Here is a 26,305-nt window from a genome sequence, read left to right on the forward strand (position 1 = left end):
ATTAGAGCATGGTGGTCATGAGCGTTATCGTCTTGAAAGTACTGTCCAGTGACCCTTCCATGGCCAAATGCAGTAGCATTCTGGCAGTCATAGTGATCCCGCCCCATGTCACAACAGACTCAACCCCAGATATATCATCTTGCCTTGTGTTGACAATCGCATGATTTTGGGACGCCTCCAGGCACGTCCACGCCTATCCAGAAAGTCCTGAGTAAACCTGGACTCATCTGAAAACTTTACACAAGAACATCCACGATTCCCCCAGTTTCTACACTCTAAACACCATTGGCTTCTGGCTAGAATGTGTTGATTTGTCAACAGTGGTACAACACGTAGTCCCCAAGCATGTAGGCAACTTCTAGTCGTCTGGTCAATGACATGAACTCCGGTGGCCTGGCGCAAGTGAACAGCGATTTGATTGACTGTTCGGGCTCAATTTCTTAACTGGTTTATAATTAATCCATCCTATAGACTTGTGTTTGACTTCAGGAGCTATTTACGCCCTGTGCAGGGCCGATCAGTAACATTTAGTGTGTGCAGAAACCTGCCCCAAAGTCTGCAAATCACAGACAGAGACAGCTCTTGTCGAGTTCTACCCTGATTGACACATACCTTATTCGACGTAATAAGCGCCCCGCTCTAATAAGCGCCCATGTCGATATTTGCTAATATATTGGAAAGTTAACAATCCCAATTAGCACCCCTTCCGATTGATCAGTGTACACAAGACTTATTTATTCGTGTATAATACGCACTCGTGTGTTATATGGACCCTTAATTATAAGGGCAATTAACTTCTGGAAAATATATCTGTCATGTATGATACTTTTCTTTTGTATCATTTCAGGCTGTTAGCATAAACCACGACATTTACGATCTTTCAACTCTGTTTTTTTTCTCACCAAAATTATATTCAAATAACAGCCCCCTTTTTCTAATTTTGAGAGTGCCCCGGGCGCTTATTACGTCGAATACGGTACCAGTAGCCTGTAGGGGTTCATTACGTTGAATACATGCATACCCAATTTGATCACATATACTGCGTTAAGCAAAGGGAGAGAGCTCACCTACATGTTAATGTGGATAATGAAAATCAACAAATCTGATAGCTCAGAGTGATTTGACGACCCTTCATTGACGTGTCAAAATCAAGAATGAGGGGGCAAGGGTGGCCCAGTCGTCTAAGGCGCCGCGATTCGCTGTGCAGAGTTGCGTCCCTTGGGCATGCCAGAAACCTATGATTGTGGGTTCGAATACCGGTTCGCCCCGATTACGTTTCTAGGTTTGTCAGCACCATACCCGTGCTCGTGGGTTTCACCGAAGTGTTTAACGTCTGAGACCTGCATCTCTTCGGGCTTTCCTCCCACATTAGGCTGACACGCCGCGATATAACTGTAATACTGTTAAAAGCGGCGTTAAACCCAACTCACTCACTCACTCAAGAATGACCCCCACCCTCATGCACGGAGGAATTGCATGGTACACGTGCCATGTTTCGGGTTTGTTGGTGTGTTTGCTGGAAATAGTATGATCTCACATTTTGGAAAACAGACCTAAGTAGACCGGGAGGGTTGTTGTCAAAACGGCATCAATAGTCAAGACGACCACGCGTCAACAAAAAAGTGTTAACGGCCAGAACTAAAAGGTCAAAATGGCCATGATAATAAATGATCATCCAAAATGTGCTTGTTTGTTGTTTAACGCCACACTCAGCAATATTTGACAGTCCGTAAATAATCGAGTCTGGACCAGACAATCCAGTGACGTCATGCGTATCGATCAACGCAATAGGGATACGATGACATGCATCAACCAAGACAGCGAGCCTGACCACCCGATCCCGTTAGTCGCCTCTTACGAAAAGCATAGCCGCCTTTTACGGCAAGCATGGGTTGCTGAAGACCTATTCTACTCTCGATCTTCACAGGTCATCCAAAATATGTGTAGGAAAACAATTGCAGCGTATCTGTTAGAGATTGTTATTTCGATCATTATATCTCTTTATAATCCTTGTACTGACCGGGGCGGTGGGGTAGCCTATAGTGGTTATAAAGCGTTCGCTCGTCACGCAGAAGGCCCGGGTTCGATTCCCAACAAGGGCATAAAGTGTGAGGCCCGTTTTTGGTGTCCCCCGCCATGATATTGTTGGTATATTGCTAAAATCGCCATAACTCTCTCTCTCACTCACTCGAGTGACCAATGGTACAAAGAATGGTACATGTGACCATCAACAATGTTAATGTTAATCCTTGTTATCTGTATACTAATAATGTATAATGCAATACATTAAATGTTATTAATTATTGACTTTGCCGTCTCGGTGTTTGTGGCCGGTTTTTAATAAAATAATCTATACATAAATATACATCTACCTCAGGTAGATCTATCCATGTATCTGCTCGTTTCAGATTTGAGAACCATGGTGACCTCCCTCCGACTGGAAACAGCCCCCGTTTTAAAATATAAATAAAAAAAATATTCCATTTTTGTGTCCCGAATCCATTCAAAATCTCGGTTGGTCAGGCTCGCTGACTTTGTTGATGCTGAAATGTCATCGTGTATCAGCTATTTGCAGGGATCTATGGTTATGATGTCAAATACTGTACTGTCTGGTCCAGAGTCAACTATTTACGGAAAGACGTCATATTATATTATGTAAATTAGAATCCGTATCGAAACGTCGCACTGAACGAATAAAGAATCATGTCAGCGAACTTCCAAATCATCTCCCTTGAGTAAGCAAATAGAGTTACTTCCCTTGATGAATCACACTATTCTGCGTGAAAGAGAAAATGACCAAACATGACACAAAACTGAAATTATTTTGAAAATGTCTACACACAGACAAGTAACAGGTAAGGTGAAATGAATGCATTTTAGGAGGATGATTAATGTTATGATACTTTGCGTTCATGTTTTGTACATTTTGTAAGCCTCGTCATGAAACTTGAAAATGAAAATACAACTTGGGAAGCTGTCAACATGTTGATAATTTGCTTATAAAAACACAGAGTTGTTTAGGCCAAGACATATGTTGCTTCGGACAACCTGATGCAGATTATTACCTTGTTGTGGATAGACTCACGGAGGGACCAGTCACCTATTGTGACACATAGGTAGATATGGAATAATAATATTATATCGTGAAACAGTCGTTCGAGTGGATGTGCCCTGACATCACTGTCGGGGAAACCAGTGCTTCACAAGTGGGTCAAGTGTCCATATTATTCAAGGTTGATTTAACATGACATGGACATTAAATGAAAATAGACATCAACAATCAATTAACACCTGAAATTGTATCTACTATTTTATTATACAGATTTCCTGTTAGTTTCACTATTTTCTTAAAAAATCATAGCACTATGATAAACTTTGATTTTTGAATGTTTCAAAAATTATATCTAATAATTAGATTCTAGTGATAACGAGTCACCAGCCGGTATATACAAATGTTTACATGCTGTACACTGTATAGATGGAGTATAGATATAATATTAATTTACAATATTAACTATAAGACTTGATGCCTGTGAAGATCCGGGTTATAATTAGTCTTCAGCTAACCATGCTTGTTATTAGTGGCGATTAACATGATCGGGTGCCTTGGTTGATGCATGTCATTCTATCCCAATTGTGTTAGACTGCCAGTCAGTGGTGTAGTGTGTGGATAGAGTGGTCGCCCAGGGGCCAAACGTTGGTGGTCCGAAACCCGTCTGAGTTGTACCAAAAGATGTTAATTGTTGTTTCCCTGCCTGGTGCTTGGTTCAAATAGCCATACCTTTCTGCGTTCTCAGTCATACGTTTTTGTGTCCATTCTCAATTTGTATACATTACAGACACAATATATTGGATTTTATTAACATGATTAAGATCGTCACTGTGGTATTGTGGATAGGAAATCTGCCCAGAGATCGGTAGGTCAAGGGTTTGATTCCCGGTTGTCTCACACCACAAGACGTTAAAAGATGGTACTTTTTGTTTCCATGCCTAGCGCTCATTACTAATGGGATAAAACGAGGACTGGTCAGCTCAGAGCCAGCATTCTGTGTCTAAATGGTGTATCCATGTTAAACTGCGGCTTGGTATCTCAGTGGGCTAGCACTATAAAACTGGCGCTAGTCTGGAATAGTCAAGCAGCCACAAGCAGCCACACACACATGCACTTACAAGGTAATATGATATGATATTTAATGGAACAGTCAACTACAGTGTATCAGATTGTTTTTATACATGTATCTGAATAGTTTTTAGCCAGAGCTCCTGAACATGACTTTTAACCCAATTTCATCCCCACATAGATCAATGTTCGTGATGTCAGTCACTGGATTGTCTGGTCCAGACCCTAGTCTGCCATCACATAGCCATAATATAGCTGAGGGCAGTGTTAAACAACAAACAAACAAACAAAACAATAATTCCAAAGTTGGCCATGTATCAAGAAGTGGGATGTAATATAAGTGGTTAAGACTAAGGAACTACAGCTTCATCTGCAGTATTGATTACTGAGTACTAGTTGCAGGTATTCCCTGTGTATTAGTACGGATATTCTCAAAATCTTTCAGTAAATCATTTCTGGTGTGTCAAAGCCAGTGAGGCATGCTGCAGCCTAATATCATGGTAATCAATCAATCTGTGTAATGACTGGTTACAGTAGCAGGGAGTCAACATGGTCACACTGTCAATATCAGTTGAAATCAATAATACTTTCACACATCTGGAAAGAACACTGGATAGTTCATACACACTGTCCTAGAACACAGATTTATCAAGGATTTTCAACTAAAACAGTATAAGTACCTGTGGCATACAAACTGAAACAACTTCAATTTACAAGTCAAAAATGTTTTTTTATCTCCTTCTTTCAAAAATAGTAAAACTAAATTCAAAAGCTTTTTCCTCTTTATTGGTAAAATACCAGTGACCTTTGTAAAACTATAACAATATGATAACTTGAATTGGAAATATTTATAGCCATTTGAGTTGACATGGGGCTGAGCAGGATGGTTATCGCGGAGAGCCTTGAGAAGTCCCTACTGAACACAGTGTTCACGTTTACTTTTGAAACTACCAGTTCACCAGGACTGGCAACTCTAAACATGGACCAGTCCCCCCTAATTTTTTGTCAGTCTCAACTTTTAGCAAATTAAAAAAAAGTAATGGTTCCCTGGTTTTAATTCTTTTAACATCATGTTCAATGCAATGACATCATCTCTGAAGTAACTTTGTTAAATCGACATGTCATTTACATAAAGTTCAGTCACCTTATTCTCCTTTTTTTGTTGATATTTCAAGCCAAAGTTGCTACAAATATATAGTTAACCTCGAAGCAAAGCAAAATGTGATTTGCTTGCACTAAAAATAGACAAGCGGAAACCCTGATGGTAACAGACAAGCTGACTTCATTCGAAACATATACTTACATGTATATGAATATAGCCAATGTTTTGTTCAAAAACAAAGATTTATAAGGTACTTTCTTTGCCGGTCCACAGGGACACTGGAACATGTGGAAGGAGTCAACCTGGTGGAACTGCAAACTATTGAAGCTAATAGTTTTAGCTGATGGGAATTCACAGATATTTGTAATTATCACTTAAATATTTGTGTACCCCCGGGATTTAATGCAGGGGGATATAGTCATTGTCTGGTCTATATTTCGTTTTCTGGAGCATAACTTAAAAACTAAGAGAGTTTTTTTTATCCATGCTGGTTCATGTATTAACTAGGGACTGAAGTGGTGCCTTTTGCTATTGCAGGGGCCAGTGGAATTTGTCATCTTCTGACGACACTTGTTTAAGATTTTAATTTTCTAGTTTCATAACTATTTCTTGAAAAATGTAAATTTTATTACCGGGTAGTTAGATCTGCATTCTGATCATGCGGTTCATGTGCTGACCTTTGAACCTCGTTGTTCATAGCATGGTTTGCTTTTTAAGCGGACGCTTTCATAAGCATGATAAGTGTTAGTTCGATAGTGTTTGCCAACGCTGGCTGATAATCCTATTGGCAGAGATAAATCTGGTGGAATAGCAATCCTCTTTGCCTTGTAGTTTATATCCACTTGATGTGTATTGAAGCGATAACAGTAGTTCCTGATCATTTATTAGTATGGTTATTAACCTGTAGACTCAGATAATGGGCGTGATAACAATCATGATAATAGACTGCTAATTGCGAAAGACCTCTTCATGGAAGCTCAAACACCATGACCACATAGGTATTCCGAGTTAGAATAGGTCCTCAGCAACCGATGCTGGTGTAGTGGTAGAAACAACAGTTCTAGTGCAGTAGTCCTTACAATGATAACAGTTAGCAAAACCCTTAAAAAGGGCATATTTCTACGAGTCATTGTCATACTTAACCTTTGGGCAGTTTGGCAAGGATGACAGGACTAGTGCCAATTTCTAACGCTGTCTGGCGATTTAGTGGATTAAATGGTCAGGCTTGTTGACTTTGTGTCACTGTCCCCCGACAGCATAGGTTGCTTCTTGTAATATCACTGTGTTGTGTGGTCCAGATTGGAATAATTACAAGATGCTATCATCATGATCATATAGGTGGAACATTGCTGAGTGTAGCGTAAAGCAACAAACAAACAATAAATCAACAGATCAAGATTCATGACAGTATTAACATGTGGATGAGTGGGCATACCAAACTGCATTCTCAGCTCCCTGGGGAGTATGACATAGGTGCTGCGAAAGTGTGTATGTCAATAAAATTCTCTCTACAATTCTCACTACCTCTGATTGTTGCTCGCATATGCAGATTGTGAGAGCAATACATGCAAAATCAAAATGTTAGTCTTTCAATCAAATATTAGCCATGCATACTTCGCTAGCTGTTTAATGTGTGAAGCCCATTCTGGTGTCCCCCGCCGTGATATTGCTGGAATATTGCGTAAAAAACATACTCACTCACACTCACACGCTAGCTGTTTCTTTTTTTAATTTTATTTTCACAAGAACCAATGGCGACTTTCGCTTATTGTTGGGGTTGACAGTTTCTTCGTGTCTTCATTTGCATCCATTGGCTCCGAATTGTGTCTACCATCACTATTATTAATTCCAACGCAACTCATAATTGTTTTCACTCACTACGTTCGGTGGAACGATTGTGTTTTTTGGCTATGCGAAGGTGGAAAAGTACTTTGACATGATGTTTGCAAGTAAAACAGAACAGTGTACGCATGTCGGAAGTTTGTAAACCCCATGCACTGCACACAGTATAATCATTAGGCATAACTGAATCCTCGCCTTGCTGCATGGAGCTATCGAAATTGTTCATTGACACAGATGATAAATGTAGTTATACAAGTTCTGTTGTAATTGAGAAACTCAAGATCGAGACAATTTGAGCAAATGTCAATCAAGTTAATTGTTAGTAAAAAAACATAAGGGTCAGAAACATTTTATAGAGTCGGTCGGATAACTTGGAACTGCAAGATTTCTTATTTTAGGCCTTATGTAGAATGTAAAAAGATTCAGAGGGTTTCTAGATTAAGATATAAGAGCAAACCTCAAAGAACCTTTTACTTTTAACCACTGTATACCATGGATAATGCCGTGTATTATTTGGCCTTGGTCAGTGCTAACTAGGGCTGCAACAAATACACTTTGAGGCTAGTATGTATCATGTAGGGTAACCATGGTAACGAATACAAATATTTATTCATGAGTACAATAACAAGTCAGCAGTTGATGTATTACTAATTATGTTCAGTGAAACAATAAAGTACATTATTTGACATGATTTGACCATGTTGACATTGTAAATTGATATTATATACTGCGCTTATCCAGGTACTAGTATCTGCTCAAATACCACAATGACCAGTGACCACATTCCTGTCAAATTAAATATATAACAGTGTTGTCTTTGAATAATCTACATATGCATATAATACGTTCTTATGAATATTTTTAAGTACAGGGTATGTAAATGCACATGACTGCATATTCATGGTTGCAAAAGAATTCAGTGATCGCTCGCTACAATGCTACCTTTGGGGTCCAAATAATTCATGAGCGTTATAGACAATCAACCGTTGAAGATTTATGGAGTTGTAGATGACCCACACAACAGACTAAAATGTTTTGTTTATATTCCATTTTGCGTATCTCTCTTTGATAAGTAACAGATGAGTTCAAGTAAAAACATTCATTTTTGTATGTCAATTTTTGATTCTAGTGACCATGAATAACGAATTCAATTGATGAAAGGGTACAGTTCGTTTCACGCAGGTGGGTCATAACAGCCCTTGTGCTAACACAATGGAATGTTATGGGTGTGTGTGGGGTGTGTGTGTGTGTGTGTATGTGGGGGGGGTTCTAGATTAAAATACTATAGGGGCAAATCTCAAAGACCTCCTTTATACCATTGAATGCCATGTATACTGCTGTATACTACTTGGGCTAGATCCATGCTGACACAATGGAGGTGTTAGCGGCCTGGGGCTGCAGTAGGCCACATAGCCAGCAGGGATATATCTACCAGAACAGCAGGATGACTGCAGGCGTCAGACAGCTGAAACTATTGGGGCCAGTGAACTTCAATGTTTTTCAAGGAAAATATCCAGCACCTATCTCACCTTAGGCAATTTGCCTAATGTTAAAGCTGTCCTTTTGGTGACTATTTTCATAGTTTGCCTGTTATCTGCTACTGACTCCTGGGAAAGTCGGGTATCATGGTTAGCCCTGGTTTGGCTACACAGTGAAACAGTGGGGCCCATCACACTTTCACTGGTCATCCAACACTGGAGACCAGTGTAATCCCAGTTATCACCCACAGTGCTGGTAAGGGCCATAAACTTATGTTCGTTTGCTTGTTCTTTAATGCCACACTCAGCAATATTCCAGCTATATGATGGTGGTCTGTAAATAATCGAGTCTGGACCAGACAATCCAGTGATTGACATCACGAGCATCGATCCACACAATTGGGATACGATGACATGCACCAACCAAGTCAGCGAGCCTGACCACCCGATCCCATTAGTTGCCTCTTACGACAAGCGTAGTCGCATTTTACGGCAAGCATGGGTTGCTCAGAAGACATCAGAACATCACAGGTGTACATTGTCTTTAACAATATTTTGAGTAAGCAGGAATAATATATTTTGATATCACATTAATTGCAGATTTTACAATATATATTCAAAATCATAACCAAAACTAGGGTATATTTTCAAATACTTTTTACGTATAAAACAATTTGACAAGTCATCGTTGAGGTTTCGTGTGATGTCGCTATTTCCATCGCAATAACAATATGTTGACATCTAATAACCAAACTACAACAAAAATGACTTTTAATGAGTCAAAGTATGGCGGTTATGTTATATGTATAGAGCTACAGATGAGGAGAGTAAAATACCCCCCCCCCTAGAAATATTCAAAACCCAATTACTTTCAATTACCTTGTGTACAGAAACGCATACATTAAATGAAAAACTCAAATATATGAAAAAAATCGTGAGTAAATACCAAATGAAGCTATTTCAGCATGAGTATAAAGAAGCTAATTTCCAAAACACAGTTACGATCTAATTTACTTTGCGAGTCAAGCCGAGTCACAGTTATACATCTAAAACATTATTTCATTTTTTAAAATCTTAAAATGTTCATTAAATTTGGGAAAAAAACCAATAGAATGATGAATAGATGAGTGAAAAAATATTGGTTAGTAATGGTTACCCAATGAAAAATATAATAACCTAATTAGAGTAGAAACCCTAGAGTAAAAACTCAATTGCTCAAAACGTTATCTGGAGCTATGTATCTATCCATGCTCTGTCATCTAAAGTTTGTTTAAAGGCGTCAGTAGTGGTAATATGATCGTGGTTGCTGTGAATAATGTGAGTTGGCCCTGTCACAGTATGTGGTAAAGCAGACACTATGGAACGGGGAAAACGGAAGTTGTAGGTATTGGAGTGACACAATTTCGCCCCTACACCCACCCTACAATCTCCTGCCCCTGCACCCACCCTACAATCTCCTACCCCTGCACCCACCCCACAATCTCCTGCCTCTACACCCACCCCACAATCTCCTGCCTCTACACCCACCCTACAATCTCCTGCCTCTACACCCACCCTACAATCTCCTGCCCCTACACCCACCCTACAATCTCCTACCCCTGCACCCACCCTACAATCTCCTACCCCTGCACCCACCCCACAATCTCCTGCCTCTACACCCACCCCACAATCTCCTGCCTCTACACCCACCCCACAATCTCCTGCCTCTACACCCACCCTACAATCTCCTGCCTCTACACCCACCCTACAATCTCCTGCCCCTACACCCACCCTACAATCTCCTACCCCTGCACCCACCCCACAATCTCCTGCCTCTACACCCACCCCACAATCTCCTGCCTCTACACCCACCCCACAATCTCCTGCCTCTACACCCACCCTACAATCTCCTGCCCCTACACCCACCCTACAATCTCCTGCCCCTACACCCAATCTACAATCTCCTGCTGACCTGCGCTTCACTATCTCCTGCCCCTACACCCACCCTACAATCTCCTACCCCTGCACCCACCCCACAATCTCCTGCCTCTACACCCACCCCACAATCTCCTGCCTCTACACCCACCCTACAATCTCCTGCCTCTACACCCACCCTACAGTCTCCTGCCCCTACACCCACCCTACAATCTCCTGCCCCTACATCCGTCCTACAATCTCCTGCCCCTACACCCACCCTACAGTCTCCTGCCCCTACACCCATCCTACAATCTCCTGCCCCTACACCCACCCTACAATCTCCTGCCCCTACACCCACCCTACAATCTCCAGCCCCTGCACCCACCCTACAGTCTCCTGCCCCTACACCCATCCTACAATCTCCTGCCCCTACACCCACCCTACAATCTCCTGCCCCTACACCCACCCTACAATCTCCAGCCCCTGCACCCACCCTACAATCTCCTGCCCCTACACCCACCCTACAATCTCCTGCCCCTACATCCGTCCTACAGTCTCCTGCCCCTACACCCACCCTACAGTCTCCTGCCCCTACACCCACCCTACAATCTCCTGCCCCTGCACCCACCCTACAATCTCCTGCCCCTACACCCACCCCACAATCTCCTGCCCCTACATCTGTCCTACAATCTCCTGCCCCTACACCCACCCTACAGTCTCCTGCCCCTATACCCACCCTACAATCTCCTGCCCCTACACCCACCCTACAATCTCCTGCCCCTACACCCACCCCACAATCTCCTGCCCCTACATCCGTCCTACAATCTCCTGCCCCTATACCCATCCTACAATCTCCTGCCCCTACACCCACCCTACAATCTCCTGCCCCTACACCCACCCTACAATCTCCTGCCCCTACACCCACCCTACAATCTCCTGCCCCTACACCCACCCCACAATCTCCTGCCCCTACATCCGTCCTACAATCTCCTGCCCCTACACCCACCCTACAATCTCCTGCCCCTACACCCACCCTACAATCTCCTGCCCCTACACCCACCCTACAATCTCCTGCCCCTACATCCGTCCTACAGTCTCCTGCCCCTACACCCACCCTACAGTCTCCTGCCCCTACACCCACCCTACAATCTCCTGCCCCTGCACCCACCCTACAATCTCCTGCCCCTACACCCACCCTACAATCTCCTGCCCCTACACCCACCCCACAATCTCCTGCCCCTACATCTGTCCTACAATCTCCTGCCCCTACACCCACCCTACAGTCTCCTGCCCCTATACCCACCCTACAATCTCCTGCCCCTACACCCACCCTACAATCTCCTGCCCCTACACCCACCCCACAATCTCCTGCCCCTACATCCGTCCTACAATCTCCTGCCCCTATACCCATCCTACAATCTCCTGCCCCTACACCCACCCTACAATCTCCTGCCCCTACACCCACCCTACAATCTCCTGCCCCTACACCCACCCTACAATCTCCTGCCCCTACACCCACCCCACAATCTCCTGCCCCTACATCCGTCCTACAATCTCCTGCCCCTACACCCACCCTACAATCTCCTGCCCCTACACCCAATCTACTATCTCCTGCTGACCTACGCTCTACAATCTCCTGCCCCTACACCCTAAAAACTTCTGTCTCCACACTCTACAATCTCCTGCCCCTGTGGTTCTACAATCTCCTGCCCCTGTGGTAGGGCTTCCACGGGTCCAAATTTTTGGACTCGAGTACCCGAGGGGTGAAACTCGACTCGTACTCGAGTACCCGAAAATAGGACATTCTTTAAGAATATTGGTTCATTAGATCAAAATTGCCATCTAAAAGTATTAAAACATGTAATAAGTATAATTGAAATGTAAATAGAGAGCGTCAACGGAACTTGTTTATCTGTCAAAGTGTATGGAAGCGTTCAGTGTTAATGTTTGCTTGTAACTGCACTAATCTTAATCACGACCTTCTAAAACATTATGTCACGTCTACATATGCTACAATACATATTGAACACAAACCAAGTTTTTTTCTGGCGATACGCGTTTCATTCGACACCTGCCAACAAGCACGAACAATAATTCACAGGAAGAAAATCGATAATGTGCATGACGTGACATACACGTATACAGCTGCTGGGCTGCAAGACTAAGGCCGCTAAATATGGAAATGTAGTACTATAAGTTCATTCATTCATGAGTTTTGTCACGTTTTCAAACTGTACCAAACTGTCGGCCTGTTGCTTGATTTGTAAGCACTGAAATAGCACATATATATCAGCTAATCAGTTGTTAATCTGTGTAAGCGAATACACTTGGCATTTGAGTCCTGAGCAAAGAAGCAATAATCGCCTTGATACATTCAATTTCTTAAAGTCGTAAAGGAAAAACAATAATTACGTCTAATTTATGTGACATTCTCAATTGTTCTAATGTACATCTACTTTCTACAAAGAATACATTATTCAAACAATATTTTTTGAAGCTTTAATCAATATATTGATGAACAATTGAACATTGAAACAGAGTGATCTCCCCTTATCGAGTACTCGAGTCCTTGATAACGGACTCGAGTCCCAGTACGGCCCCGAGTACTTGAGTACTCGTTGAAGCCCTACCCTGTGGTCTACAATCTCCTACCCCTACACCATGTACACCCACCCAACAATCTCTACATCCCTTCACGTCACACTCCTCTCTCTACCTCCCACACTCCCATTGTCTGTCACACCTAATGATACCATTATCATGAACGTCACCTTTAAGATTACCATTACTATTACCACAGTCAATAATCCAATACACATGTGTTGTATAACACGTAATGCATATAGCACACCTGTTGTACCAGATATGCTCAATTAATCCAACTGTGACAACACAGACAATCTGTGTTCATCAATCCTACTGTTCAATGTTTGAACTTTGCAATGACACCTATTTCACTGATAACAGGACCAATCAAGCAAAAAAGGCTTTTATGCTTAATTTTACCTTGTTACATGAACTTCATTAAAATAACACTGAAATCATGAAAATAGGAACTTAAAAACAATCCCAATTCACAAATTGTTACACAGACAAAGTAATGTATTCTACAGGCTCTTTATTTATCATCCTGCTTGAGCCTGTTATGAAACACCTGATGCCATGTTGCTGAGGTATCTCATACACTGTTCTCATTTCACCGTTTTCATGCTCAGTTGTCAAGCAATTTGTTTAACATTGAGAATACAGCATTATGATGACAGATGCTGTTGAGTGTTATCATGGCTTTCCCTATTTATGTGGACCAGAGTGTGCAGTGTGATAACCGTATCACATAGTCACACGTGTGATACAGTGTCAATACACAGATAGCAGTAGACAGTCACCTGCAGCACATCAGGTAGGGAGGATGAGGGAAGAGATTTGTCAATTTTGCATCTTTGTTCTTACTTGTATCCTCTTCATTGACCATGTTTAGGGATGTTGGCTGGTCTGCAGTCGGAGTATTTAACCCTTTGGTAGTCATGATAGAAGGAATTTAGTTTTTAAAAAAATGATTTGATCTTTTCAAAGAATTAAATAAGGAGAGCTGTGTCTTCATACAGCTTAACCTGTGTAACCTGTGCATTCATACAGTGTAACCTGTGTAATCTGTGCATTCATACAGTGTAACCTGTGCTTTCATACAGTGTAACCTGTGTAATCTGTGCATTCATACAGTGTAACCTGTGTAACCTGTGCTTTCATACAGTGTAACCTGTGTAACCTGTGCTTTCATACAGTGTAACCTGTGTAACCTGTGCATTCATACAGTGTAACCTGTGTAATCTGTGCTTTCATACAGTGTAATCTGTGCTTTCATACAGTGTAATCTGTGCTTTCATACAGTGTAACCTGTGCTTTCATACAGTGTAACCTGTGCTTTCATACAGTGTAATCTGTGCTTTCATACAGTGTAATCTGTGCATTCATACAGTGTAATCTGTGCTTTGATACAGTGTAACCTGTGCATTTATACAGTGTAACCTGTGTTTATACAGTGTAACCTGTGCATTTATACAGTGTAACCTGTGTGTTTATACAGTGTAACCTGTGTGTTTATACAGTGTAACCTGTGCATTTATACAGTGTAACCTGTGTGTTTATCCAGTGTAACCTGTGTGTTCATACAGTGTAACCTGTGTGTTTATACAGTGTAACCTGTGTGTTTATACAGTGTAACCTGTGCATTTATACAGTGTAGCCTGTGTGTTTATACAGTGTTGCCTGTGTGTTTATACAGTGTAGCCTGTGCATTTATACACTGTGCATTTATACAGTGTAGCCTGTGTGTTTATACAGTGTAACCTGTGTGTTTATACAGTGTAACCTGTGTGTTTATACAGTGTAACCTGTGTGTTTATACAGTGTAACCTGTGCATTTATACAGTGTCGCCTGTGTGTTTATACAGTGTTGCCTGTGTGTTTATACAGTGTAGCCTGTGTGTTTATACAGTGTAGCCTGTGCATTTATACACTGTGCATTTATACAGTGTAGCCTGTGTGTTTATACAGTGTAGCCTGTGTGTTTATATAGCGTAACCTGTGCATTTATACAGCGTAAACTGTGCATTTATACAGTGTAACCTGTGTGTTTATACAGTGTAACCTGTGTGTTTATACAGTGTAACCTGTGCATTTATACAGTGTAACCTGTGCATTTATACAGTATAACCTGTGTGTTTATACAGTGTAACCTGTGTGTTTATACAGTGTAACCTGTGTGTTTATACAGTGTAACCTGTGCATTTATACAGTGTAACCTGTGTGTTTATACAGTATAACCTGGTGTTACGAGGTTTAAATGCAGTGACTATGGTTAAAAGAATGTTGTAATGCAACTCCTGTGTGATGCTAGCATCATACATAATTAATCTGGGGCGGTCGGGTAGCCTAGTGGTTAAAGAGTTCGCTCGTCACGCCGAAGACTAGGGTTTGATTCCTGACATGGGTACAATGTGTGAAGCCCATTTCTGGTGTCCCGCACCGTGATATTGCTGGAATATTGCTAAAAGCTCACTCACTCGCTCATAATTAATCTCTGTTCATACTCTTATCACAGGTGTGTTTTCACACATTCATCCCTTGTTTTCATGATATTAGACATTTGAAAATGTTTGTCTGTGGAAATGTTTGTACGTGGAAATGTTTGTATGTGGAAATGTGTGTGCGTCGAAATGTTTGTACGAATGTTGAAACATCTCCAATGTTAAAACATGGAGCGTGACATAGGGTTCAGTTGTGGTTTTGTCACAAGGAATTTTTGTGGCGGAGAAATCATGAGAATCTGTTTTTTCAGGGAGCAGAATCAGTGAGTCCCAAGTGATTTCTCTGACTTGAAGCATGTTGAAACATTATTTTTCTATAATTTTGCACAATGATCTATAGTTGTGTCAGTTTACTTGTAAAATGCAGGTTCAGAATGGCGAGTGACTTCCTGGCTCAGAATAGGTTAGAATAGGTCTTCACGACCCATGCTTGTTGTAAGAGGCGACTAATGGTATCAGGTGGTCATGCTCGCTGACTTAGTTGATGCATGTCATTGTATCCCAATTGCGTGGAACGATGCTCATGATGTCAATCACTGGATTGTTAGGTCGATTATTTACAGACCGCCGTCATATCGCTGAGTGCGACATTAAAAAACAAACAAACTTGTTAAACTGCGGGTTCAGAATGTCCAATGACATTGTGGTTCAGAATCAACCGAAAGGAACAATAGTGTGACGTCATCATGATTTATAATCCTGCTTGCAGTATAAATATGACTATTAAGGAAACTGTAATTTATCTTTTTTTCAGAGTGACAGTTGAAAAGATTTGAAGAGAAACCCCACAACAAAACCTGAGAACATATTTCAACCGTGAAAACAGACTGTGTGATATTGTGACATTGCAGACAGAGCCTTGTTACCATTTGTGCCTTGTTTCGCCTGCCTTGTATGACTCACCGCCTTCACTTCCACTTCTCAGGGAAGCTTGTCACTCCGGGAAGAAGTGACTGCCATTCTGTTGCTTCTAGTTATGAAAGCACAACCAGCTATTTTTTTTAAAAGTAGACATAAAACAAAAACATCTGGATGAGGAAGCAATTTTTTATTTTTGTTATCTTTGAGGAAGTATTTCTAGTCATTGTTTCCTCTTGGAGACCTGGTATCTCAAGGGTATACAAGGGTTTGAAATGTTTTGATCTTTCATTGACAATTTGTCAACAAAATTTTTACCTTTTGAATTTGACATCAAAGAACCTGGTTCTAGTTGATGAAAGGACTGTCTGATATTATGCAAACCGTTTCCATGATGAAGTGGGTAGTGTTGGTGAGTGTGTTGACGATGGCTTCGGGCTACAAACATGTCGTCTTCATGCATGGTATTCTGGCTGGCCCGTCTGAATTCGACAAGTTTGCACAGCAGATCAAAATCGTAAGTAATAACTAAATAACAATTATAATAATATTTGGGTAAATATTACCACATTAAAATTGTATCACAATGCTTTGCAGACCATTGCAGACCATTGGGACATCATCAGTTAACATGATAAGAATGATTCTGGATGATGAATAGAATCTCACCCTCGCCAGGTCTCATAGTTTTAAACTTTATGCTGATGTATTTGATATCAAAAGACACGAGGGTGACATTCTCTCTATATGTTTCTAGATGTTTCATGCTCTGGATTGTTTTTCCAATCTCAGTCACCATACACTTGACTTACCTCATTTTGACATTTGTTTGAGACATATAAAATAAATATGTACATTGAGAGAAACAGAATGTTCCTGGGAGCAGCTAATATTGAACAGAGTACTTATTGGTAGTACTCAGTGCCGCCTCCCTTGTCTAGTGGTAGAGCGTCCGCCCAGAGAGCGGAAGGTCCGGGGTTCGATCCTCATCATATCATAAGATGTTAAAGGTGGTACTTGTTGTTACCCTGCCTGGCGCCCGGCATTAAGGGGCTAATACAAGGACTTGGTCGCCTCGGACTGTGTATGGGGTTAAACTGAGGCATGATATCGCAGTGGTAGCACACACACAGAGACACACAGACATACAGAGACACACGCTCACTCACTCACTCACTCACTCACTCACTCACTCACTCACACGCTGGATGCATGTGATGTTAAACCCCATTTCACCTTCACCTTGTACATTTCTGGTTACCACGGTCACATCGATATTTCAGGATCACCCGGGCACCAACACTACACAGATCAATGCGTTTGTGGACGCGTACAGTCTGGAACCGATGTGGAACCAGGTGGAGAAGATTCAAATCATCTTCACTCAGATCATGGCCGACAACCCTGATGGCATCCATCTTGTCTGCTTCTCCCAGGGTGAGTGAGGGCACACCATGTGATGAAGCTGTTGTGTCATTGATATAATGGGATGATATGAGCTACTGGTACGATGTAATATCAGCTGCTTTTAGGTGTGGTGATATGTGTTGCTGGTACTGTTCGGTTTCAAATTCAATGTCACATGGTTAAATCTACAGGTAGCCTAGCTCTACATTGAAAACGCAGTAGGTTTTCTCCTAATTAAACAAATGTAGCCTTTGAAATTCACGCTAGTCTGTTGACCTGAGACTACTTAATTCTGCTGAGGGCAAGTTATAATCCTATGATGGTAGTTCTCATTGACAAGCAGCATTTGAGTGCTGTGATTCTGAACCAGTTCTCTATGTTTCAGTTTTGTTATAATTTGGAACTGATTAAAAATGATGGAACATGTAAACATAGCAAACATTTTTGTCTTGGTCAAGCTGGACAAAGCTATAAAAGTGAAATAATATTTCCACTAGTCTTCAACAAAGTGATTTTCTAAGACTCTATGTGATGTGAAGTGCTAATTTTGTCGATGTTGTTGATGTTGCCGATGTTGCTGATGTTGCTGATGTTGCAGGTGGCTTGGTGTGTCGTGGGCTGATGTCCCTGCTGCAACACAATGTGGACACCTTCATCGGTCTCAGCTGCCCCCTGGCCGGCCAGTATGGAGGTGAGAATACACAGTTGAAGGACACAGGAGGACAAAGTTTTATGTTGTATCGATCAAAATATTGCTGTGAAGAGTCGTGTCCCTACAGCATGTCAGAAATCTATGATCCTGGTTTTTTAACCTCTGTTTGCCCTGATTATGTTTCTAGGTTTGTCAGCACCATACCCGTGTGTTTAACCAAAGTGGTAAACATTCAAGACCTGCATATCTCGGGGCTTTCCTCCCACATTGAGCTGACACGCCGTGATATAACAGAAATACTGTTCCAAGCAACTCACTCACTCATTATCATATGGATCCTGAAAACAGAGGCATGGATCTTGCTTTTAGTGACTAGTTTGTCTGGCCCAGACTCAGTTATTTACACACCCGTGAAAATCCTGGGTAGAGACGGTCTTCAGTAACCCATGCTTGCCGTAAAAGTCGACTATGCTTGTTGTAAGAGGCGACCAACGGATCGGGTGGTCAGGCTCACTGACTTGGTTGATGCATGTCATCGTATCCCATCGTATCATCAATCACTGGATTGTCTGGTCCAGACTTGATTCTTTACAGACCGCCGTCATCATGGTCATATAGCTGGAATATTGCTGAGTGCGGCCTTAAACAACAAACAAACAATGATGATGTGGATAAAATACTGCACAGTTCTGTCTAATACTTCTATTTACTGTTTCAAGTTTATGAGGCTTGTGGGGTACGTTAGTAGTTACGGCATTTGCTTGTTAATGAATTGGTTGAGGGTATTTATCCTAATAATGAAGACAGAATACCCAGGATAAATGAGGATGAGTGTCCCAACACTGTAAAAAAGCTACAGCAGCAGAGAACACTCACACACATTCACTAAGTGTCCCCTCCTGTGATATCTCTTGAATAGTGTTACAAATACAAGTAGTGTCTAAGCCTACTCACTCACTCACTCACTCACTCACTCACTCGCTCACTTGAATACTGTATGTTACAAGCAGTGTCACACCCTACTCACTCACTCACTCACTCACTCGCTCACTTGAATAATGTATGTTACAAGCAGTGTCACACCCTACTCACTCACTCACTCACTCACTCACTCACTCACTCACTCACTCCAACTCACACACATTCACTTGGTGTCCCCTCCTGTTATCTCGTTCGAATAGTGTTACAAGCAATGTCGAACCCTACTCACTCACTCACTCACTCACTCCAACTCACTCACTCACTCACTCCAACTCACACACATTCACTTGGTGTCCCCTCCTGTTATCTCGCTTGAATACTGTTACAAGCAATGTTGAACCCTACTCACTCACTCACTCACTCACTCCAACTCACTCACTCCAACTCACTCACTCACCCACTCACTCACTCCAACTCACACACATTCACTTAGTGTCCCCCTCCTGTTACATCACTCGAATACTGTTACAAGCAGTGTCGAAGCCTACTCACTCACTCACTCAAGTTGACCATGCTGTTGTTGTTTCAGATACTGCTTACCTCAAGTATCTATTTCCAAACTATGTCAAGTCAAACATTTACAGGTGGGTGATGGAGAGTTAAGTTTCCATGCTGTGGATTGATCACTCTAAGGATATATCTGATATTGGAGTAGTTCAATAGATTTTTTAAAAATTTGCGCGTGTGAAGAACGTTTCTTGGAATTTAATTTAGCATGAATAATTATTAACATGCATAATGAAAGCTTTGCACTCTTCAAAATATTCAGATATTTTAGAATTCTGATATGTAAGATTGTTATACTACTCAACATTTGAGAGGGACACTGGGCTATTTCATACTATTTCATAACTAGAGCACAGCAACTGGTGTACTTGAATTGTGTACTTACGTTTGTTAACTTTAAATGAAGATTAAGATGCTCCAGTTGCATGGCAACATGGGATACTATTTTTAGAACACCATCTCTGAGCAGCCAATCACACACATTCATGTCCCACACTCGGAATATCCCTATCAAACTGGTTGGGTGCTGACATTCAACTAGCATTTCTCTTGCAGATATTTCTACACTGACAATGGGCAGAAGTGGTCTGTTGCAAATTATTGGTATGGTGAGTATTCATTGTCTGTATGTTTCTTGTTGAACACAGCACTATTCCAGCTATAAGATGGTGGCCTGTTGATAGACTTTCTCGGGATTGATGTTTAGAGCACCGACCCATACTGCCAGGACACGTTGACACGCCATCAACTGAATCACCATACCACCCAATCCATTGAGTTGCCTCTTATCACCAGCGTAGGCTGGGGGGCCAATTCTTACCCGTAATCCCCAAGGGCTCACAATTATGTCACCTCTTATGAATAGCAATGGAGACACATTCCACTTTCAGACGTTGGTTCGCAGTGGAAGACTAAACTCAGATTACCTAAACATGAACTTACCTTGTAATCAACTAAACGTGAAATCCCCTTGTAATCAACTAAACGTGAAATCCCCTTGTAATCAACTAAACGTGAAATCCCCTTGCATCAACTAAACGTGAAATCCCCTTGCAATCAACTTAACGTGAAATCCCCTTGTAATCAACTAAACGTGAAATCCCCTTGCAATCAACTAAACGTGAAATCCCCTTGTAATCAACTAAACGTGAAATCCCCTTGCAATCAACTAAACGTGAAATCCCCTTGTAATCAACTAAACGTGAAATCCCCTTGTAATCAACTAAACGTGAAATCCCCTTGTAATGTGATGAACAGCGAAAATGTAATAAGATAAAATGAAAATGGATTTGAAACTTAAAGTGAAGTCGCCGTTTGAGAAGCGTATTTCAACAATGTAAACGGATAACTCTCTGAACTATTTCTATTCTATTTCTGTACTATTCTAATTAGCTATTTGGTAAGTTAGAGAGAGATATCCATTTGCACATATGAACACCAGAAGCCAACTGAAATAAACTGTGTCTAGAGCATGCACATTTTACGCTCATCCAGCAAGAAGCACGTGCTGTATGCCAACTTTAATGCTTTCCATGAAGCTGTTGTGTACTTATGAATCAACCACTGTGTCAAGGAACATGACACTTGTTCCTGGACGCTTCAGAACAGGGGGTATTCAAAACAATAGAAATTAGTGATCCTGTCTATGTAAGGAAGTGTTCTGAATTAAGTATGAAAGTCAAGGGGTCCTTGTTACAGCCTAATGGGTAAAAGTTAAAGATTAAAGGACATCCTGGATACTATCAGTATTAGTGATTCTTACTTTAGCTTTGAACGCTGTGATGAATTTGTTGTGGATAAATGTTGGCACTGATAAGTGACCTTTGAAAAGGAAAATAGCTTGTACAAAGCCTCAAAGCAGTAATGTTCATCAAATGTGACAGCTCTGTGACATGCAGCTGTTTATTTCTAGATCCACATCATCAAGACGAATACCACAAGTTCTCCACATATCTGGCCATCCTCAACAATGACACCCACAACGGACAAAGTCAAAGTAAGACTATATGTTGGGACAGGTATATCACATTTATTAGTGATTTTGTGAATATTTAATAGATAAATCATTTGTATTTTCTCTGAGTGTAGTAACAGTGAGTGAGCGAGAGTCCCTTGCGCGCACGCCAGAAACCTATGATTGTGGGTTTGAATCCCGGTTCGCCTCGATTGTGTTTCTAGGTTTGTCAGCTCCATACCCGGATTGGTGCGTTTCACCGAAGTGGTAAACATCTGAGACCTGCATCACTTTGGGCTTTCCTCCCACATTAAGCTGACACACCACGATATAACTGGAATACTGTTAAAAACAGCATTAAACCCAACTCAGTCACTCACCCATTCATCTAATATCTTAAGACCTGCTATCTAAAGTCCTTGAAAATTATGCACTAAAATTCTGAATTTTCGATTTCTCTTCTCTATGCTTTAACTGGTAATATAGTTAAATATCTTTCAGGTTGTAGCTGAGACTTGATACAAGCATGATTAGAAAGAAATTTGAAGTTGGTGCCAATTTTGGCAGAACTTAAGTCTTTGTTAATTGAATACTATCTACAGCTTTCAAGGAGAACTTCTCTCGCCTGAAGAAGATGGTGCTTGTTGGGGGTCCAGATGATGGCGTTATCACTCCTTGGCAATCTAGGTACTGTATCTACCATCAATATCATATGATTATCCTCTGTTGAACTGTAACTGTTATTGTGAATATGTCCCAAATGTGCCTTAAAAAATAGAACATCTATTATAGTATTTAAACAATAACATTCTTTTGGTCATACAAGGTCAATGTTGCTTTTTCGGGTCCATAAAACAGATAACCTCTTTCCTTGTTTTATTATACAAGGAAGAGACAAAAGTCCAAACACACCAAGATACCTGATTGGCTTAGGTTTGAGAAATACTACTGCTGGGTAATTCCCATTCTATTTTTAGTAACTAAGTCAATACTGTAAATTGTCAGACCTGACTTGGTGTGTGTCTTTCTGTCAATGACATGTCTTCTTCTCGGCCAATGAATATGGTGGAAATCTTTGCATGTTATAATAATGCATTATTACCTTCCATTTCTTGCCATTTGTAAAAAATGTTTTGGATTTTTTTCAGTCATTTTGGGATGTACAATGGCAGCGAGGTGGTTCTCCCAATGCAAGAGCAAAGGGTATGTCTCAAGCCCATTTACACTCTGTGACAAGGACATTATCATACCTTAAGATGTAATGACACCTCATGACAATACCAGGGTTGTGTCCAGTCATCTTAGGTGTTGTGACCATCTCCATGGTCTAGTGGTATTGCGTCCGCCCAGAGAGCGGAAGGTCCGCGGTTCGATACCTAGCTGCGTCATACCAAAAGACTTTTAAAGATGGTAGTTTTTCTTACTCTGTGTGGCGCTCGGCATTAAAGGGCTAAAAGAAGGACTGGTCAGCTCGGAGTCAGTATATTGTGTCTGAGTGGGGTATTTATGTTAAACTGGGCCATGGTATCTCAGTGGGCTCACACTATAAAATCGACATAAGTCTCGACTGGTACAAGCGCGCACGCACGCACACACACACACACGTGCAATAATCGTGAAGATGACGTTAAATCCGATTTCACCTCTCCTCTAAGGTTTTGTAATTTGCTCTGCAGAGTTATGTCCCTTAAACATGACAGAAACCCATGATCATGGGTTAAGATCCCAGGTTGCCTTCATTAGTTTCCAGGTTTGTCAGCAGTACTCGTGGTTTTCACAAAAGTTGGAAACTTCTAAGACCTACATAACTTCAGGCTTTCCCCTGCATTAAACTGACATGTAGCTAAAATAGTGTTTGAAGCTTGGGGTTAGTGCTGGGGCGGGTAACTCAGGTTCTCGGGTTGGGTGGGTCCTGAGTAGGACCCGGGTACCCACAGGACTATTTCTTTCTGACTATGCAGACATTTCTTCTGATTATTTCCTTCTGATTTTTATATCTTCTTTGATAGGCATTTAGAAGTTGGAGTACTAAGTAAGGATGATAATTTATGGATGAACACTTCTTTATTGTAATAAAGAAGTGTTCATCCATAAATTCTTATCCTTACTGACTTTTATATGTTTGAGTAAAGACAAAGCTTCAGCCAACTTCAGTGTATCCACAATCTGATCATTATGTACTGAACATTTTGTACCCAACTTGAGACCTGCAGTGGGTACCCCGATAGGGTCGGGTAATAGGGGTTCAGGGACCTGGGTAGTAGGGTTTCAGGGACCTGGGTAGTAGGGGTTCAGGGACCTGGGTAGTACATTTAGAATCGTCCCAGCCTTACTTGGGGTCATCAAAGTGGTAAATGCCCGAAACCTGCATCACTTCGTCCTTTCCTCCCACATCAAGCTGTCACACCGTGATATAAGTGGAATGATGTGCACAGCATCATTAAACCCAACTCACTCACTCACTCTGAATTCTTATACACATTATTTCTATTTCCAGTGGTACAAAGAGGACAGCTTCGGGCTACGCACCCTGTACGAGCGGAAGGCAATTACGACCTTCACCTACAGCGGGGTTCAACACATCCACTGGCACTCCGACATGGATGTTTACAAGAAGAGTGTGGAACCGTTCCTCACATAGACAGTGTGTGGGGATTAACTGCCGTGTTCACATTGCGTGTGGATGTCTTCAATCAGAGCATGGACCCATTCCTCATGTTGACAGAGTGTGGGAATTAACGGCCCTGTTGACTTTGTGTCAGTTTAGATTGCAGCCAAAATATTAACCCACAAAATGTGCCGTCAAAGGGGACGTGGTTATCAATGATTTTCAAGAGGTGTTCAGTTTATGAAATGTATTTATTTTACTGAAGTATGATTTTTTTTGGTTGTTCTGTGATTTTGTTATTGCTAATAGATAAGGATTTTAAATGTATGCAAAATGAAACATTTCTTAAAGGACTTTAGTTGATAGTAATCAAAACTAAAGCTGAATTTCAAGAGTTGAATTGAAGTGCTTTCACACTGTTTTGGTGAACTTTTGCTCTTAATCAAAAATAATTTTGTAATCAAATAGTGAAACGCATTTGAAGATCCCAACACATAACCTGTTTTAAGAAGATTTAAGTGTGACTAATCTTGATTTGTTTTCTGAAGTTAGAGACAATGTTTCTTCTGTGTTTTACTCTTACCTTGAAATCTTGCTTTTAGACCTGGTTGTAGTAAGTTGGTTTTAATCATGATATTTTATCGACAATATTTATCAATGATAAATAACCCTACTTTAGCACTTTTAGTGAGATTTACTCTGTCTATAGATGTTGATTTTTTGTTTGACTTTTAATAGAGAATATAAGAGTTGTTTTAATCCTATCTGTGGTAATCACTGACTTGAGATCAAATACTGAAACAACAATATCGCATGCTTTACATCAGTGTGGAGAACTGTTTCAAAAAGATAACTCTACATCGATATAAAATATGCACAATTATTGATATATTGGAGAATTATTCCAATGATGTTTGTTCAATGATTGGATATGAAGTTTTCTTGCTTAATTATCGTGGATGTTAATCAACATTTAAGGAATGTTTCCCAGATACAGTAGAGCTCTATTATTCCAGAAAGTAGCTACACAGCTCAAAATGCATTTCTGGCTTCTTTGATACACAGTGTTTGTGACGTATACATGTTTCCAACAACTGCCATCCAGAAGGCAGAGGTTCTGAATTAACAGGATCCTGTCTAGGAGGGTTCCACTGTAGAGAGGGTGTCATCTTCATTCCAGCTCAGACATACTGCAGTCTCATGTGTCTTCCAAACAGAGGGTAATCTGATGTGAATACTATGCAATCAAAGGGAGATTACTTGTGTTAGCTGAGTGAGACAATATGCAGATTTGTTTCTCGGACCAAGGAGTGTTTTGATGAGCAGAAAATATCTACCAAATTTACACCAGCTGGATATGGATGCCGTATTTCAACATGTTATATCAGCAATGTTTCTGGTATATATCTGGGTTGTGTTTCTGGTATATATCTAGGTTATATCAGCAATGTTTCTGGTATATATCTAGGTTATGTTTCTGGTATATATCTAGTTTATATCAGCTATGTTCCTGGTATATATCTAGTTTATATCAGCAATGTTTCTGGTATATATCTAGGTTATGTCAGCAATGTTTCTGGTATATATCTAGTTTATATCAGCAATGTTTCTGGTATATATCTAGGTTATATCAGCAATGTTTCTTGTATATATCTAGTTTATATCAGCAATGTTTCTGGTATATATCTAGGTTATATCAGCAATGTCTCTGGTATATATCTAGGTTATATCAGCAATGTTTCTGGTATATATCTAGGTTTATCAGCAAAGTTTCTGGTATATATATCTAGGTTATATCATCCAGTGTTTCTTG

General features: G+C 41.0%; 2 protein-coding genes across 2 annotated transcripts; both read left to right on the forward strand.

Moving 5' to 3' along the window:
• The first annotated feature begins 2,766 nt into the window (after positions 1–2,766).
• Positions 2,767–25,989, forward strand: LOC139458796 (lysosomal thioesterase PPT2-A-like). The gene is made up of 10 exons (XM_071240214.1): positions 2,767–2,855; positions 16,280–16,900; positions 17,667–17,820; positions 18,389–18,481; positions 19,953–20,007; positions 20,486–20,538; positions 21,843–21,926; positions 22,487–22,571; positions 23,033–23,087; positions 24,382–25,989. The coding sequence occupies exons 2-10, from the start codon at positions 16,739–16,741 to the stop codon at positions 24,523–24,525; spliced, it is 885 nt and encodes a 294-aa protein (XP_071096315.1). The 5' UTR covers positions 2,767–2,855; positions 16,280–16,738; the 3' UTR covers positions 24,526–25,989.
• LOC139459422 (histone-lysine N-methyltransferase 2D-like) lies at positions 9,900–12,091 on the forward strand. The gene is made up of 2 exons (XM_071240874.1): positions 9,900–9,922; positions 10,642–12,091. The coding sequence occupies exons 1-2, from the start codon at positions 9,900–9,902 to the stop codon at positions 12,089–12,091; spliced, it is 1,473 nt and encodes a 490-aa protein (XP_071096975.1).
• Positions 25,990–26,305: the final 316 nt, after the last annotated feature.

The sequence above is a fragment of the Haliotis cracherodii genome, unplaced genomic scaffold (genome assembly GCF_022045235.1).
Source record: "Haliotis cracherodii isolate W230 unplaced genomic scaffold, xgHalCrac1.p SCAF_13, whole genome shotgun sequence".
NCBI classification, from domain to species: Eukaryota; Metazoa; Mollusca; class Gastropoda; order Lepetellida; family Haliotidae; genus Haliotis; species Haliotis cracherodii.